The 18,045-nt window shown below is 45.5% G+C and overlaps 2 protein-coding genes across 4 annotated transcripts; one reads left to right on the top strand and one right to left on the bottom strand.

Annotated features, from left to right (window-relative positions):
- The first annotated feature begins 1,342 nt into the window (after positions 1-1,342).
- On the top strand, positions 1,343-6,753 carry LOC109869676 (zinc finger and BTB domain-containing protein 39). Of its 3 annotated transcripts, none has more exons than XM_031804192.1 (3): positions 1,343-1,444; positions 2,346-4,035; positions 4,247-6,753. In XM_031804192.1, the coding sequence occupies exons 2-3, from the start codon at positions 2,383-2,385 to the stop codon at positions 5,192-5,194; spliced, it is 2,601 nt and encodes an 866-aa protein (XP_031660052.1). In that variant the 5' UTR covers positions 1,343-1,444; positions 2,346-2,382; the 3' UTR covers positions 5,195-6,753. The 3 variants fall into 3 exon arrangements, with proteins under 3 accessions (XP_031660052.1, XP_020315535.1, XP_031660053.1); XM_020459946.2 differs by lacking the exon at positions 1,343-1,444 and adding an exon at positions 1,452-1,884; XM_031804193.1 differs by lacking the exon at positions 1,343-1,444 and having other exon boundaries at positions 1,982-4,035.
- Positions 6,754-9,986: 3,233 nt separating this feature from the next.
- ackr5 (atypical chemokine receptor 5) lies at positions 9,987-14,345 on the bottom strand. The gene is made up of 2 exons (XM_020459732.2): positions 13,996-14,345; positions 9,987-11,968 (listed from the first exon to the last, which is right to left on the bottom strand). The coding sequence occupies exon 2, from the start codon at positions 11,963-11,965 to the stop codon at positions 10,880-10,882; it is 1,086 nt and encodes a 361-aa protein (XP_020315321.1). The 5' UTR covers positions 11,966-11,968; positions 13,996-14,345; the 3' UTR covers positions 9,987-10,879.
- Positions 14,346-18,045: the final 3,700 nt, after the last annotated feature.

Here is an 18,045-nt window from a genome sequence, read left to right as displayed (position 1 = left end):
CCAGTAAGATTGCACCTAAATCAACCATTTATCGAATCATCAAGAACTTCAAGGAAAGCGGTTCAAACGCTGTCTCCTAAAGTTGATTCAGCTGCGGGATCTGGGCACCACCAGAACAGAGCTCAGGAATGGCAGCAGGCAGGTGAGTGCATCTGCACGCACAGAGAAGCAAAGACTTTTGGAGGATGGCCTGGTGTCAAGAAGGGCAGCAAAGAAGTCATTTCTCTCCAGGAAAAACATCAGGGACAGACTGATATTCTGCAAAAGGTGCAGGGATTGGACTGCTGAGGACTGGGGTAAAGTCGTTTTCTCTGATGAATCACCTTTCCGATTGTTTGGGGCATCCGGAAAAAAGCTTGTCTGGAGAAGACAAGGTGAGCGCTACCATCAGTCCTGTGTCATGCCAACAGTAAAGCATCCTGAGATCGTTCATGTGTGGGGTTGCTTCTCAGCCAAGGGAGTGGGCTCACTCACAATTTTGCCTAAGAACACAGCCATGAATAAAGAATGGTACCAACACATCCTTCGAGAGCAACTTCTCCCAACCATCCAGCAACAGTTTGGTGACGAACAATGCCTTTTCCATTATGATGGAGCACCTTGCCATAAGGCAAAAGTGATAACTAAGTGGCTTGGGGAACAAAACATCGATATTTTGGGTCCATGGCCAGGAAACTCCCCAGACCTTAATCCCATTGAGAACGTGTGGTCAATCCCCAAGAGGCAGGTGGACAAACAAAAACCCACAAATTCAGACAAACTCCAAGCATTGACTATGCAAGAATGAGCTGCCATCAGTCAGGATGTGGCCCAGAAGTTAATTGACAGCATGCCAGGGTGGCTTGCAGAGGTTTTGAAAAAAAAGGATCAACATTGCAAATATTGACTCTTTGCATCAACTTCATGTAATTGTCAATAAAAGCCTTTGACACTTAAGCAATGCTTGTAATTATACTTCAGTGTTCCATAGTAACATCTGACAAAAATATCTAAATACACTGAAGCAGCAAACTTTGAAAATTAATATATGTAATTCTCAAAACATTTGGCTACAACTGTACATGTACACATTACCTTGACTAACCAATAGCACCGCATACAAATCGGTACCGGTACCCCCTGTACATAGCCTTTCTACAATTTATCTTCTTAAAATGTGATTTTAAACCTAACCAAAACTTTAACCCTCTAATCTCAACCACACTGCTTAATGTATGCCTAAAGGCCAAAAATATCATTTTGGTTTTAATAAATTTTTAGGATATAATTTTGACTTTGTGGCTGTGCTATCTAGTGGAAACAGAGTAAAACCTCTCGTTTTATTTTTCTCGCTTGGCCTCTTCCTGTTTGGGGGCCTTCTTTTATTTACGTCATTGTTATGCGACTACTGGCTTTAAGCTAGCGAAAACGTTAGCTAAATGGTCGAAAATACTACCTTCTATTGGTAAATAATATATTATACACATAACTTTATTTGCCATATGAGCGGCGTTATCCATCTTTGTTAGAAAGGTGTTGATAGGTTTGCATTTGGTAGAAAACTGTGACGTGCAGCTAGCTACCTTGCTAGGCTATAGCTAACGTTAGCAAACTAGCATTCAGTGAAACTTAAAAGGTTAAACGTTTCCTTAGTTTTTACCAATTGGTGTTTCTGATGTATTCGATCTCTAATAATTGCATGTTAGTTAAATACGTATTAAATAGTTGGTTTACGAGCACGTGCGCGACAAAGCTGCACTCCACCTTTGCAAGTCTACCAATCAATCACTCATTGGCTCTTATTATTGGACGTTGCAAAAAGAAAGTGTTTATTATTAGTCCTGTTACTGTTGCAGAATGAGTTAGGCAATGACCAGTGGTGGAAAAAGTATCCAATTGTCATACGTGAGTAAAAGTAAAGATACGTTAACAGAAAATGACAAGTAAAAGTGAAAGTCACCCAGTAAAATACTACTAGAGTGAAAGTATCAAAAGTAAATGTAATTACTAAAATATACTTTAAGTATCAAAAGTGTGAATAATTTAAAATTCATTATATTAAGCAAACCAGGTGGCACAATTTTCTTGTTTTCAAAATTAAATTAAGTGTTTTGTGAGTCTGACAGATCAGAGGCAGTAGGGATGACCAGGGTTGTTCTCATGTGAATTTGACCATTTTATGGCTCGCTAAGCATTCAGAATGTAAGAAGTACTTTTGCGTGTCAGGGAAAATGTATGAAGGAAAAATTATCTTATTTTGGAATGTAGTGAAGTTAAAGTAAAAGTTGTCAAAAATGTAAATAGTGAAGTACATATTCCCCCCAAAACTACTTAAATATCCCCCCCCCCCTTGTATCTTCTCATAGTTGGGCTCTAGGCTGTGAGTGACACTACCAGGGAGGGATGAGGATACGGCTGCAGGGCTTAGGCCATGCCGCCGGCCTCCTCACCGAGCTCAATCACTGCCGTCTCTCCCGCCTCTTCTGTGATGTCATCCTCCAGGTGGGGAGCCGCTCCTTCACAGTGCACCGTGCGGTGCTCGCCTGCGCTGGGACACACTTCCGTAGCCTGTTCTCAGGTAGGGGGAAACAGATCGGAACCTCTGGAGCCGGAGCTACGACAACGTACTCTCTGGACTTTGTGTCCCCGGCCAACTTTGAGAAGGTGCTGACGTTCATCTACACCGGAGAGATCTTCACAGACCTGATAGATGTAGGGGTGCTGTATGAGCTGGCAGAGAGACTGGGGGTGAGAGAGCTGGTGAGAGCCTGTCACACTACCTTCCCTGACCTGCAGCAGCTGGGCTCAGGGTCTGCACACTGTGTGGCGGATGGAGACCTGGACTCTGACATGGTTGCTGCTGCAGCTGGGTCATCAATGTGTTCGTCGTCTGCAGCATCTTGTTCCTCTCTGTCGTCATCTGCTGGTCCCTCGGCTGCTCCTACCCCGGCGTCAGCACCATCACCTCTCCCTCTCCCCCAGGGCAGCAGGGTGGCCAGGCTGGGCCGGAGTGTTGGACACACAGTCACTCTGTCCCTGCCTCTCAAAGCAGAGGATGAGCAGTCTCACCTGGGCTATGGACAGATGGCCGAAGACAAACAGATACAGCTGGCTGGAGATCAGCAGAGTTCAGTAGGTAGTCTCTCCACTGTAGCTGTTGGGGCCACCCCAGGACTTCTCCTTCCCTTGCAGCTGAAGACTGAGGAGGGCGTGGAGGTGGTGATGGGAGACAGGGTTGGTAACAGTGAGGAGGAACAGATGGTAGCTAGTGGGAGTAGAGGTGGTTCTCCAACTCCATGTGTGTCTGACGCCTGCTCCTTCCCTGACTCGTCAGCCCAGCTGGGAAGGGTGGTCTGTGGGGTAGAGGCTCCCTGCGCCCCCTCCTCCTTTAGAGACCCCCTGGACAGTCTGCAGTTAGGGGGGGTGGGTGGGCTTAACTCTGGCCACACAGGGGTGACAGGGGTCATCTTCGAAGGGGAGGAGAATGAAGAAGATAATGAGGAAGAGAGAGAGCAGCTGCAGGGAGACGAAGAAGTCACTGACGGAGGAGAGGACCAGTGGAGACCCCTGGCTGAAGATGTCATTGAGCTGAGCGATGATGAGAATTACATGGAGGAGGAAGAAGATGAGGAGGATGATGAAGATGAGGACTTTGTGTGTGTGGAGAATGGAGCAGTGGTTGGCAGAGAGGGAGTGGACCCTGGCCAGTTGTCGGGTATGGTGGCGTGTAAAGCCTGTGGGATGGAACTGTTAACAGAGTCTGCTGCACTGGGGGCCCACGCGGAGACCCACCTCACTGAGACAGGGACCTGCAGGGTGTGTGGGGCATCTTTCCCCGGGGACCGCGGGGCCAGCATCACCCACGCCCTGTCCCATGTGGTGTTCTCCTGTGACATGTGTCATCGCCAGTTCTGCAGCCAGGCCAAGCTGGTACGCCACAGACGCCAGGCGGCTGCTCGGTACACCCTCCCCAGTCAGCTCTACACCGCCACCCAGGGGCACAATGGGGAGCTGCAGTGTGCCGTCTGTAACAAAACCCTCACCAAGGATTTCCAGGTCAGTGTGGTTTGATTTGCTTCATTTTTCCTGGGTGATTTGGCACGTGTTTTGGCTAATGGCAATGGTGAAATATAGACTGAAATCGCTCAAACAAATTCACTGAACTCAAGAGTACACCTATTGCATTGTAGTGGCTAAGACACCTGAAGATGTGTGTTGTCCCTCCTTGTATTGTTGACATATCGTATTGTCTCTCTCCTGCAACCAGGTCATCAGGGATCACCTGCTGAGTCACGTGTCTATCCAGTCACTGAGCTGTGGTGTGTGCCTGTTACCCCAGCCCTCCCTGTGTGCCCTGCTGTGGCACGCCCTCACCCACCTCTCCCTGCCAGTCTACTCCTGCCCCCTCTGTGCCTGCGGCTTCCTGGATCGCCCTCTGCTGGACAGACACATGGCCCTGCATGCCGAGGAGGCAGAAACTGACAGAGAGGCCATGAGGGCTCATAAAGCAGCCGGGGCAGAGGGAGAGGAGGAGCTTCGTTGCTTCTTATGCCCACAGACCTTCCGCTCTGGCACAGCCTTCCAGTACCACCTGAGTTTTCACACCAATGAGACCCAGCCCCAGGGACAGGGCAGTCAAGGGTGGACAGGGAAACGTAAGGCTGACCAGCTGGAGTACTCCTGCTCCTCCTCCTCACCCCTGGAGGCTGGCAGCCTGGGGAAGCTTGGCAACCTGGGCTTAGACCTGGGGATGGGCTCTTTCCACCTCTCAGACAAGCTGCTTCAGGGGGCCTTGGCATCTGGCTTCTCCGCAGGCCTCCTGTCCAATGGGAACTCCTCTAGCATGGGTGGGTCGGGCATGGGCGCCGCTACTCCCCGGGAGAAATGGTACCGCTGTCGCTTCTGCGGCAAACGCTTCGCCCACTCGGGCGAGTTCACCTACCACCTGCGCATTCACACTGGGGAGAAGCCGTACCAGTGCAAGGTGTGCCTGAGGTTCTTCCGAGGCCGCTCCACCATGATCTGCCACCTGAAGACCCACGCCGGGGCGCTCATGTACCGCTGCACTGTCTGCGGCCTGTATTTCTCCACGCTCAAGCTGGTGTCCTCCCACATGGAGATCCACAAGGACCACCTGCCTCCAGACTTCAACATAGAGCAGACCTTCATGTACAATGACCACTCCAAAGAACCCCTCCCCGCCCTGGACACCTGATCAGCTACTCCTCTGGTGTCCTTCTGCCTTCATCTCGCTTTCACTTTGATTTCCCACGTCTTTTTTTGTCTTTGAGCTGGTCTGTCATGCTCCTCCTCTTCTCTCTCTCTTTCTCTCTCTCTTTCTCTCTCTCTTTCTCTCTGGTTGTGAGCCTTATATATATACTTGTAGAATGCATTTAACTTGTTTTATGTCTGTGTTTGAGATGGTGTTTTGGATGGAAGAGACCTGTTTTGTAGCATAGCGTAAAGGACATCTTCCTTGGAAGTAGTTTAGCCACTTGATGGCAGTGTATGCACTGTTGTCTATGGAAGGACTTATTACCGTTTACTGTTTGCAAGCTGTCTTCAAGTCAGTTGGCTTTTCCTAAATTGCAGTCAAACATTTTCCTACGTGTACTATTACTCTGCTTTACAAAAAGTGTTGTTTTTCTGTCAGTTAAGCACCATGTATTCATTTATATATGAAACACATGATGGACTGTCTGTGTCTGTCTGAGTGAAACACCATATTTACCACTGTGCACCAAGCATTAAAGGCCCAGTGCAGTCAAAAATGTGATTTCCCTGTGTTTTATATATATTTCCACATCATGTGGTTGGAATAATACTGTGAAATTGGGACAATTATGGTTGTGAAAAGACGACCTGAAATTCCAGCCTGTTTTAGTGGGATGGAGTTTTTGCCTGCCTGGTGACATCACCAGACGGTAAATTACTTAATAGACCAATAAGAAAAAGTTCCAAACCTCTCTGCCAATTACTGCTACTTTTCAGTGTTCCCCTCAGACAGTCCTAGCAAAGTTATTGCTTGCAAAATTGTTCTTTGCTAAGAAGCTATTTTAGTTTATTTTTTACCATTTTAATTGAAAAGAATCACAGTAAGTTACTTCATTGTTACCCAGAAATTATTTGATATTGAGATAATAAAAAAAACAGCTGCATTGGACCAGTAAGTGTACCTGACCAGTCATACTGTACTTTGCAACCAATGAATGTGGCCTTAATGTATCAGTTCCCTTGGAAACCATTTAGGTATGTTTTCCTCCAAGCATTTTACTTCTTTAGTGATAGACTATTTATAATGCAAACATGATACTGTGGTTCATGTAGACTGTATGTATTAGTGATCAGATGATATGAACAAAACAAACATGATACTGTGGTTCATGTAGACTGTATGTATTAGTGATCAGATGATATGAACAAAACAAACATGATACTGTGGTTCATGTAGACTGTATGTATTAGTGATCAGATGATATGAACTAAACAAACGGTGGCTTCCAGCATTTCAAAAGCACCACATTATGCTCTGTAGACTTGCATACTTTGGATTTGATATTTAAACGTAACTCGTGTTTGTGTTCTATTTGGTGTCTTACCTCATTATGAAACGTTTTATTTGATTAATGCTGTTTTTTAATTGTAATTTGTATGTACTTTTTTAGTGCAAACTATGGACGTTTTCCATTATCTATACTGAACAAAAATATAAATGCAACATGTAAAGTATTGGTCCCATGAAATAAAAGTTCCCAGAAATGTTCCATACTCAAAAAAAAAGAAGCTTATTTCTCTCAGATTTTGTGCAAATTTGTTTACATCTGTGTTGGTGAGCATTTCTCTTTTGCCAAGATCATCTGTCCAACTGACAGGTGTGGCATATCAAGAAGCTGATTAAACAGCATGATCATTACACAACTGCACCTTGTTGCGGACAATAAAAGGCCACTCTAAAATGTGCATTTTTGTCACACAACACAATGCCACAGATGTATCAAGTTTTGAGGGAGAGTGCAATTGGCATGCTGACTGCAGGAATGTCCAGTAGAGCTGTTGCCATAGAATTTAATGTTCATTTCGCTACCATAAACTGCCTCCAACATCGTTTTAGAGAATTTGGCAGTACGTCCAATCGGCCACAGAACTACGTGTAACTACGCCAACTCAGAATCTCCACATCTGGCTTCTTCCCTGCGGGATCGTCTGAGACCAGCCACCCGGACAGCTGATGGAACTGTGGGTTTGCACAACCGAAGAATTTCTGCACAAACTGTCAGAAACTGTCTCAGGGAAGCTCATCTGCGTGCTTGTCATCCTCACCAGGGTCTTGACCTGACTGCAGTTTGGCGTCGTAACCGACTTCAGTGGACAAATGCTCATCTTCGATGGCAGTGGGGTTATGGTATGTGCAGGCAGGCATAAGCTACGGATAACGAACACAATTGCATTTTATCATTGGCATTTTGAATGCACAGAGATACCGTAATGAGATCCTGAGGCCCATTGTCGTGCCATTCATCCGCCGCCATCACCTCATGTTTCAGCATGCTCATTTACAGTGCCTTGCGAAAGTATTCGACCCCTTGAACTTTTTCAAACTTTTTTAACAAATCAAAAACTGAAAAATTGGGCGTGCAAAATTATTCAGCCCCTTTACTTTCAGTGCAGCAAACTCTCTCCAGAAGTTCAGTGAGGATCTCTGAATGATCCAATGTTGACCTAAATGACTAATGATGATAAATACAATCCACCTGTGTGTAATCAAGTCTCCGTATAAATGCACCTGCACTGTGATAGTCTCAGAGGTCCGTTAAAAGCGTAGAGAGCATCATGAAGAACAAGGAACACACCAGGCAGGTCCGAGATACTTTTGTGAAGAAGTTTAAAGCCGGATTTGGATACAAAAAGATTTCCCAAGCTTTAAACATCCCAAGGAGCACTGAGCACATATTGAAATGGAAGGAGTATCAGACCACTGCAAATCTACCAAGACCTGGCCGTCCCTCTAAACTTTCAGCTCATACAAGGAGAAGACTGATCAGAGATGCAGCCAAGAGGCCCATGATCACTCTGGATGAACTGCAGAGATCTACAGCTGAGGTGGGAGACTCTGTCCATAGGACAACAATCAGTCGTATATTGCACAAATCTGGCCTTTATGGAAGAGTGGCAAGAAGAAAGCCATTTCTTAAAGATATCCATAAAAAGTGTCGTTTAAAGTTTGCCACAAGCCACCTGGGAGACACACCAAACATGTGGAAGAAGGTGCTCTGGTCAGATGAAACCAAAATTGAACTTTTTGGCAACAATGCAAAACGTTATGTTTGGCGTAAAAGCAACACAGCTCATCACCCTGAACACACCATCCCCACTGTCAAACATGGTGGTGGCAGCATCATGGTTTGGGCCTGCTTTTCTTCAGCAGGGACAGGGAAGATGGTTAAAATTGATGGGAAGATGGATGGAGCCAAATACAGGACCATTCTGGAAGAAAACCTGATGGAGTCTGCAAAAGACCTGAGACTGAGACAAGACCTGAGACAAGACAAAATCTACAATGGAATGGTTCAAAAATAAACATATCCAGGTGTTAGAATGGCCAAGTCAAAGTCCAGACCTGAATCCAATCGAGAATCTGTGGAAAGAACTGAAAACTGCTGTTCACAAATGCTCTCCATCCAACCTCACTGAGCTCGAGCTGTTTTGCAAGGAGGAATGGGAAAAAATGTCAGTCTCTCGATGTGCAAAACTGATAGAGACATACCCCAAGCGACTTACAGCTGTAATCGCAGCAAAAGGTGGCGCTACAAAGTATTAACTTAAGGGGGCTGAATAATTTTGCACGCCCAATTTTTCAGTTTTTGATTTGTTAAAAAAGTTTGAAATATCCAATAAATGTCGTTCCACTTCATGATTGTGTCCCACTTGTTGTTGATTCTTCACAAAAAAATACAGTTTTATATCTTTATGTTTGAAGCCTGAAATGTGGCAAAAGGTCGCAAAGTTCAAGGGGGCCGAATACTTTCGCAAGGCACTGTACATGTCACCCATTGAGCACGTTTGGGATGCTCTGGATTGATGTGTACAACAGCGTGTTCCAGTTCCCGCCAATATCCAGCAACTTCGCACAGCCATTGAAGAGTGGGACAACATTCCACAGGCCACAAATGACAGCCTGATCAACTTTTTTTTTTTAAACTTTTTTTTAAAGGTATCTATGATCAACAGACGCATGTCTGTATTCCCAGTCATGTGAAATCCATAGATTAGGGCCTAATGAATTGATTTAATTTGACTGATTTCCTTATATGAACTGTAACTCGGTCAAATCTTTGACATTGTTGTATATTGCATTTATATTTGTGTTCAGTGTCGTTTCTTGTTCTGTAAAGAATAAAGTAAACAGAAATGTTTTGAGAATCCCGTTATCTTGTAACTTTTAGACCTAGGCTTGATTCTTCTTCATTGCATTTAATATGTTATGATGTCCACTGCCACAGAATACTACCTTCGTCATCACATTTTAATGATGCAACTGCAGTTATGCACAATTGAAAGCGTTTATCTAGTTCCTGCCTCAGGGATAGGTGACCTTTGAAACTAGAACCCTGTTCTGCTCTAGGTAGGCTGCTTCCTCCCATTGTGCCATATGCGGAGTGACACCTGTGTCTTTCCTCCCTCCACTGATCATCATGTCAACATCATTAAACCAAGGGACATTTCCCTCTGGACTTCCCAGTGAAAGCAAACACAGGCCAGTATTCAACTAAAAGAATTTGGATTTTGTGTATTTATTACCACACAATAAAAAGTTCTTCCATTTTTTTGGTTAGTTTCCCAGACACAGAATAAGCCCAGTCCTGGACTAAAGAGCAAGCTCAGTGGAGAATCTCCTTTGGGATAGCAGGATACCAACCCATATAGTAATACTATGAGATGTTCATAGTGTTGTCCCTATTGAGAAGTCATCAAAAGGACACGCTTTTGACTTTAATAATACACAATCATTCTGTTTGAAATACTTTTATTGAATGTAACAGGTGACATCATTCAGCATCCAACACATTTACAAATTCAGTAGCTTTAAAAATATATAGTCAAATACAATCAGAACATTTGTTAAATATGGATGTCACTGTGTGGAAATTAAGATGTGTATATATGTTTGTGTAATCCAAATTGTTTAACATTTATCCATTACAGTTAAACATTTGTACAAAGTTTTTTTAATGCTCAGTAGTAATAAGGATCAATCTTATCTGTGTTGCACAGAGAAAAATGTTTGTTTGCGAGGAAGCATTCCTCTTCACCCTGTGACGTAATGACTGCAATTCTGTCCTCCAGAAGTTCCTAGACATTGGTGCCATAAGTTCCTATGGGAGTTTAAAGATGGAAAGAAATCTGTAAATGTTTCCTTCCTTCCTCTGTTTACAACATTTGATGGGCTGAAAAACTGGATGATGAGAAAAATGGGAGACAGATTATGAGAGGGACACTGAGTGTTTGTCAGCCTATAATTTACATGACTATTGCTTAGTGACCAAGGCTGCATCCCTAATCTCCACACTTCTCCAAAAGTGCGCACTTGCACACTCCCTGTCTTGGATTTAACAATGATGGAAACTCCCTCCAGGGCAATACTTACACTAATCAAATGCTTAAAAATCCATGACAGGGAGTGTGCAAGTGCAACCTTTGGAAGTAGGGTGGACAATCTGGACTCAAGTCATAAACAGCAAAGACTATTAGGAGGCTTCGTGTCTTGTGCCCTGTCTTTTAGCCTGTGAAAGCAGCACACGCTTCAGTAACAGTTCTGAAGTGATTTTTTTCCTTTCCTCCATTGTCCTTCAGTGATGATGGCTAGTTAAGTCTCAATGTGACACTGTGATGCTTCCTTTTTCTACGAGGCAGCAACGTCAGAATGGCTGGTACTCATGTTGCTAAGCTTGCGTTCCTTCTTCCCTGTGCCTGGTCCTCCTGCTTTGGGGGCAGTTTCTTGGGGATTCAACCCTCCTGGGTCCTCCCTGGGTGTATAGTGGACCACAGCATTGATCAGGTTGTTGCGGAAGCTCTTGCTGAGAAAGTTGTAGAGGACTGGGTTGGCGATGCAATGGAAGAGGGACAGGCACTGGACCACACTGAAGGAGAAGTAGAGCACCTCCACTGTGTTGCAGCTGAACACGTGAGGGTCCAGATCATCCACCATTATCAGGAACATGACCATGTGGTACGGCAGCCAGCAGAGGACAAACACAAGGGAGTACACATGCACCAGCCACACATCCCGTCTTCCCTGCACATCTGGAGCGGAGCGCACCGCCCGGGCGATCAGCACGTTACAGGTGACGATGATGGAGACCGGGACCAGGAACTGGAAGATGAGGCAGAGGAAGGATATGGAGACGAACCACTCAATGTAGTCTGGCAGCATGTAGCAGCCGGGCTCGTCCCACTCCAGCAGGTCCACGTGGAAGTTCTCCAGCAGAGCCAGGAACAGGGAGAAGAACCACAGAGCACCACAGAGCAGCCAGCGGCGACGCCTGGCCACAGGGAAGCAGGCGGGAGACGAGGGCCTGGACAGGGACAGGTAGCGCTCCAGGGTCATGAAGGCCAGGAAGAAGGAGCTGCTGTAGAAGTTGACTGTGTAGATGAGGTGGGTGGCTTTACACAGGAAGCGGCCCCACAGCCACACCTTGTCCATGGTGACCTCCAGCATGAAGAAGGGCATCATCAGAACCACCATCAGGTCCGACAGGCTCACATTGATGACACAGAACAAGACGCCGTTGGCCGAGTGGCGCCGGCGCCAGTTGACCCACACCACCAAGGTGTTCTCAGCCAGCCCCACCATGAACAGCAGCAGGTAGAGAAGGAACAGGGCGATCCGCCGATAGTCCTTATCCAGACTGATGGTGCACTCGTAGACGAACCACGGTGTGCCATTGAAGAAATTAAACGAGGAGTTGTGGAAGTCGTGTTCGTTCATGGTCTGTTGAATGCAGAGGAAATTGTTAGCTGTGTTAGGGGTTTAGTATTGGGCTAATCAGTTAATAGTCCGACGTTATATAACGTAAGCAGTGGAGGACATGGATTGTTCAAACATGGATTTCTGGCTTGTTTATGAGTCTGCTAATGTAGCCTACAAAGATGAGATGTGAGGAGCATTTCTCGCCATAGAATTGTCATGAATAATTTTTAAATCTACAGTGCCTTCAGAAAGTATTCATACCCCTTGACTTATTAGACATTTTGTCGTGTTACAGCCTTAATTATCACCCATCTACAAACAATATCCCATCATGACAAAGTGAAAACATGTTTTTAGAAATGTTTGCAAATTCTTTGAAAATTAAATACAGAAATATCTCATTTACATAAGTATTTACACAGCTTTCTCAATACTTTGTAGAATGACCTTTGGCAGTGATTACAGCTGTGAGTCTTTCTGGGGATGTCTCTTTTCAAGAATCTTTTCAAAATTCTTCAAGCTCTGTCAAATTGGTTGTTGATCACTGCTAGACAACCATTTTCCTGTCTTTCCATAGATTTTCAAGTAGATTCAAGTCAAATCAAATCAAATGTTATTGGTCGCACACAGATATTTAGCAGATGTAGAGAAATACTAAAACTTTAAACACTCAGGAGCATTCACTGACTTCTTGGTAAGAAACTCCAGTGTAGATTTGTCCTTGTGTTTTAGGTTATTGTCCTGCTGAAAGGTGAATTAATTTCCCAGTGTCTGGTGGAAGGCAGACTGAACCAGGTTTTCCTCTAGGATTTTGTCTGCACTAAGCACCATTTTGTTTATTCTTTATCCCAGTTCTTAACAATCACAAGTATTCTTGAAAATATGGAGTGTGGCACTCAGTAATACGTTGTATTGGATTTGCCCAAAACATAACACTTTGTATTCAGGACAAAAAGTTCATTGCTTTGCCACATGTTTTGCAGTATTACTTTAGTGCCTTGTTAAAAACAGGATGCATGTTTTGGAATATTTTAATTCTGTACAAGCTTCCTTCTTTTCACTCTACAGTATCAATCAGGTTAGTATTGTGGAGTAACTACAACGTTGTTGATCCATCCTCAGTTTTCTCCTACCACAGCTATGAAACTCTGCAACTGTTTTAAAGTCACCATTGGCCTCATGGTGAAATCCCCGAGTGGTTTCCTTCCTCTCTGGAAACTGAGTTAGGAAGGTCGCCTGTGTCTTTGTAGTGAATTGGTGTATTGATACACCATCCAAAGTGTAATTAATAACTTCACCATGCTCAAAGGGATATTCAATGTCTGCTTTTTTATTTGTTTATTTTATCTACCAATAGGTGCCCTTCTTGGAAAGGCATTGGAAAACCTCCCTGGTCTTTATGGTTAAATCTGTGTTTAAAATTCACTGCTCAACTGAGGGACCTTACAGATAATTGTATGTGTGGGGTACAGCGATGAGGTAGTCATAAAAAAAAACATGTTAAACACTATTACTGAACACATGCACCTTATTATGTCCATGCACCTTATTATGTGATTTGTTAAGCACGTGTATATTCCTGAATTTATTCCTGCTTGCCATCACAAAGGGGTTAAATACTTATTGACTCAAGATATTTCAGCTTTTCATTTGAAATGTATTTGTCAAAAATTCCAAAAACATAATTCCACTTTGGCATTATGGGATCCTGTGTGTCTCAAATATAAATATAATCCAACTAAATTTGGATAAAGTAAAGAGTTGAGAATACTTTTTGAAGGCACAGTACCTGAGAAAATATCAGACACTATGGTATGCATAAACTTCTGTTTTCCTCTTTAGTAATCGTAATAATATAGCAACAAAATGCATGAATAAATTACTTTGTGTATAGTGTAATGAGAGAATGAAATAATAAATATGAATAAATAATAAATATGAATATTCACAAATGAAATTTTTCATATATCACTCACAAGTCTAAACTCAAATCATTGCAAATTCTACTAGAGGTGAAGAACAGGAGGAAGCAATACAGTCATACATACAGTATCCTGATGTGCTGCGAAGCGGAGTGCCTGGCAATAGATGATGGGTGGTGAGGGAAGGTCCCTCAGGGCAGGCGGTTTTCTTGGTCTGCCTGCTTGGGAAGCTAGCTGTGGCTTGGAGGAGCAAGAAGACCGTGCTGGCTCTGGGGTCCTGGAGAATCTGTGCTTAGTTTAGGCAGACTAGATGAAGCCTTTTCCTCCCCTCATTCATCCCCCTGTCCTGTCCCCTCAGAGCCAGAGTTGACAGGACATCCTAAGAAATGGGGGTGGGACTTGGTCGTGCAGAGCAGGGCAGGAAAGCCTTGATGGCTGTGGGGCTGCCTATGTCCCAAATGGCACCCTTTCCCCCCATTTAGTGCAACATATTTTTTTCCCTGGTCACACACGCCTCCAACTAAATCATCACGTTTGCAGACGACACAACCATCGTAGGCCTGATTACCAACACTGACAAGACAGCCTACAGGGAGGAGGTGAGGGCCCTGGCGGAGTGGTGCCAGAAAGAAAAAAAACAGCTTCTATCTCAAAGCCATCAGACTGTTAAATAGCCATCACTAGCCGGCTACCACCCGGTTACTCAACCCTGCAAATTAGAGGCTGCTACCCTATATACATAGACTTACAATCACTGGCTACTTAATGGAACACTAGTCACTTTAATCATGTTTACATACTGCTTTACTCATTTCATATGTATAATGTCCTGACCTGACCTCAGAGAGCCTTCTTATGTCTCTATTTGGTTTGTTCAGGGTGTGACTTGGGTGGGCATTCTATGTTCTATTATCTAGGTTTTGTGTTTCTATGGCCGGGTATGGTTCTGAATCAGGGACAGCTGTCTATCGTTGTCTCTGATTGGGAATCATACTTAGGCAGCCTGTTTTGCCACCTTAGTTTGTGGGATGTTGTTTTTTTGTTAGCTCTGCGTAGCCTACGAAACGTGACGTTCGTTGTTCTTTTGTTGTTTTGTTTGGAGTTCGGATTTAATAAAGAATCATGAACACGTACCACGCTGCACCTTGGTCTCATCCTTCCGACGAGCGTTACAGAACATCCCACCACAAACGGACCAAGCAGCGTGGTACGGAGGACTGGACACGGGAGGACATCCTGGACGGCAAAGAATCCTGGACATGGGAGGAGATCCTGGCTGGAAGGGATCGCCTACCATGGGAACAGGTGGAAGCAGCTAGGAAGGCGGAGGCAGCTAGAAAGGGGGCCCAGCGTTACGAGGGCTAGCACGGAAGCCTGAGAAGCCACTCCAAAACATTTTTTTTTGCGGGGGGGCATACAAGGAGATTGGCTGAGTCAGGTTGGAGACCTGAGCCAACTCCTTGTGCTTACCGTGGGGAGAGTGTGACTAGTCAGGCCCCAAGTTATGCGGCTCTGAGCAGTGTGTCTCCAGTGCGCACTCATAGCCCGGTGCACTATATTCCAGCTCCCTGCATCGGCCGGGCTAGAGTGGGCATCCAGCCAGGACAGATGGTGCCGGCTCACCACATCTGGCCTCCAGTGCGTCTCTTCAGTCCAGGATATCCTGCGCCGGCTCTGCGCACTGTGTCTCCGTTTGCGTGTCCACAGCCCAGTACGTCCTGTGCCAGCACCCCGCAGTTGCCGGGCTAGGGTGAGCATCCAGCTAGGAAGGGTGGTGCCAGATCTGCTCTCCAGCCCTCCAGTGCGCCTCCTCAGCCCAGTATATCCTGCGCAGGCTCTACGCCCAGTATCTCCGATGCGCTCTCACAGCCCAGTGCATCCTGTGCCAACACCCCGCAGTTGCCGGACTAGGGTGAGCATCCAGCCAGGACGGGTTGTGCCAGCTCGGCTCTCCAGACCTCCAGTGCGTCTCCACGGCCCAGTGATGATCCATGGCACGAATCCTCCAGTGATGATCCATGGCACGCAACCTCCAGTGATGATCCATGGCACGAAGCCTCCAGGGATGATCCATGGCACGAAGCCTCCAACGACGGCCTCCAGTCCGGAGCCTCCAGCGACGGCCTCCAGTACGGAGCCTCCAGCGACGGCCTCCAGTCCGGGGCCTCCAGCGACGGTCCACAGTCCGGAGCCTCCAGCGACGGTTCCCCAGTCCGGAGTCTCCAGCGGCGGTCCCCAGTCCGGAGTCTCCAGCGACGGTCCCCAGTCCGGAGTCTCCAGCGACGGTCCGGAGTCTCCAGGGACGGTCCCCAGTCCGGAGTCTCCAGCGACGGTCTCCAGTCCGGAGCCTCCAGCGACGGTCTCCAGTCTGGAGTTTCCAGCGACGGTCCCCAGTTCGGGGCCCGCAACGAGGGTCCCCAGTTCGGGGCCCGCGGAGAGGGTCCCCAGTCCGGGGTCGGCGACGAGGGTCCCCGCACCAGAGGCGCCACCAAAGTAGGGTGAGCCAGAGGTGGAGCGGGGTCTACGTCCCGCACCAGAGCCGCCACCGCGGATAGATGCCCACCCAGACCCTCCCCTATAGGTTCAGGTTTTGCGACCGGAGTCCGCACCTTTGGGGCGGGGGTACTGTCACGCCCTGACCTTATAGAGCCTTTTTATGTGTCTATTTGGTTTGGTCAGGGTGTGATTTGGCATTCTATGTTCTTTATTTCTAGGTTTTGTGTTTCTATGTTTTGGCTGGATATGATTCTCAATCAGGGACAGCTGTCTGTCATTGTCTCTGATTGGGAATCATACTTAGGCAGCCTGTTTTGCCACTTTAGGTTGTGGGATGTTGTTTTTTGTTAGCTCTGCTAACAAGTTCGGATTTAATAAAGAATCATGGACACGTACCACGCTGCCCCTTGGTCTCATCCTTCCGATGAGCGTTACATATAAACTGTATTCGATTTTAAGTTAATACCACTCAGACATTGATCGTCCTAATATTTATATTAATATATATATTTCTTAATTCCATTATTTTACTTTTAGATTTCCGTGTATTGTTGTGAATTGTTAGATGCTACTGCACTGTTGGAGCCAGGAACACAAGCATTTCGCTACACCCGCAATAACACCTGCTAAATATGTGTATGTGACCAATAAAATCGAATTTGATTTGATCAGAAGTAATTGCCCATGTATTCTAAAATAGAGAGTAAGGATGCTCCCTCAGCACTAAACACCTGTACACAGTGTCAACGTTTATGATCACTATGTTTGATAAACAGTTGCAAGATGACATGGCATCATCAACAGAATGAGCCCGTTTGTCAACTATGAAGAACATTTGCTGGGGTCCAAACACATTAAGGTACTTACATTACACATAAAACAAAAGATTAAACAGTAAATCATAACATTATTACACCACTACACATCTACAATATAACATGTATAATACCACCATACAACAATATTACAATATACGTGTGTGTAGAGTGAGTGTGCTAGCGCTTGTGTGCTTATGAATGTGTCTGAACCTTTGTGTTACTTCACAGTCCCAGCTGTTCCATTAAGTGTATTTTTACCCAATTCTACTGCTTGCATCAGTTATCTGATGTGGAATAGAGTTCCATGTAGCCATGGCTCTATGTAGTACTGTGTGCCTCCCATACTCTGTTCTGGACTTGGTGATTGTGAAGAGACCTCTGGTGGCATTGTGGGGCATGCATGGGTGTCCGAGCTGTGTGCTAGTAGTTTAAACAGACAGCTCAGTACATTCAGCTGGTCAACACCTCTTCCAAAAATAAGTAGTGATGAAGTCAATCTCTCTTCCACTTTGAGCCATGAGAGATTGACATGCATGTCATTGATGTTAGCTCCCTGTGTACTTACAAGGGCCAGCCATGCTGCCCTGTTCTGAGCCAGTTGTAATTTTCCAAAGTCCCTCTTTTTTAGCAACTGACCACACTAGTGAACAGTAGTCCAGGTGTGACAAAACTAGGGCCTGTAGGACCTGCCTTGTTGACAGTGGTGTTAATAAGTTAGAGTAACGCTTTATTATGTACAGACTTCTCCCCTCTTAGCTTCTGTTGTATCAATATGTTTTGTCTCAGCCTCCAGTATTTATGCTGCAGTAGTTTATGTGTCGGGGGGCTGGGGTCAGTTTGTTATATCTGGAGTACTTCTCCT

Source organism: Oncorhynchus kisutch, linkage group LG24, assembly GCF_002021735.2.
Source record: "Oncorhynchus kisutch isolate 150728-3 linkage group LG24, Okis_V2, whole genome shotgun sequence".
NCBI lineage: Eukaryota > Metazoa > Chordata > Actinopteri > Salmoniformes > Salmonidae > Oncorhynchus > Oncorhynchus kisutch.
This window is presented reverse-complemented; position numbering and strand designations above follow the sequence as displayed.

Bases quoted from the DNA above. Each gene is read 5' to 3' on its own strand.
- LOC109869676 (XM_031804192.1), top strand. From the start codon at position 2,383: ATGAGGATACGGCTGCAGGGCTTAGGCCATGCCGCCGGCCTCCTCACC. The intron at 4,036-4,246 runs GTCAGTGTGGTT...TCCTGCAACCAG, and splicing joins CCCTCACCAAGGATTTCCAG to GTCATCAGGGATCACCTGCT.
- ackr5 (XM_020459732.2), bottom strand. From the start codon at position 11,965: ATGAACGAACACGACTTCCACAACTCCTCGTTTAATTTCTTCAATGGC.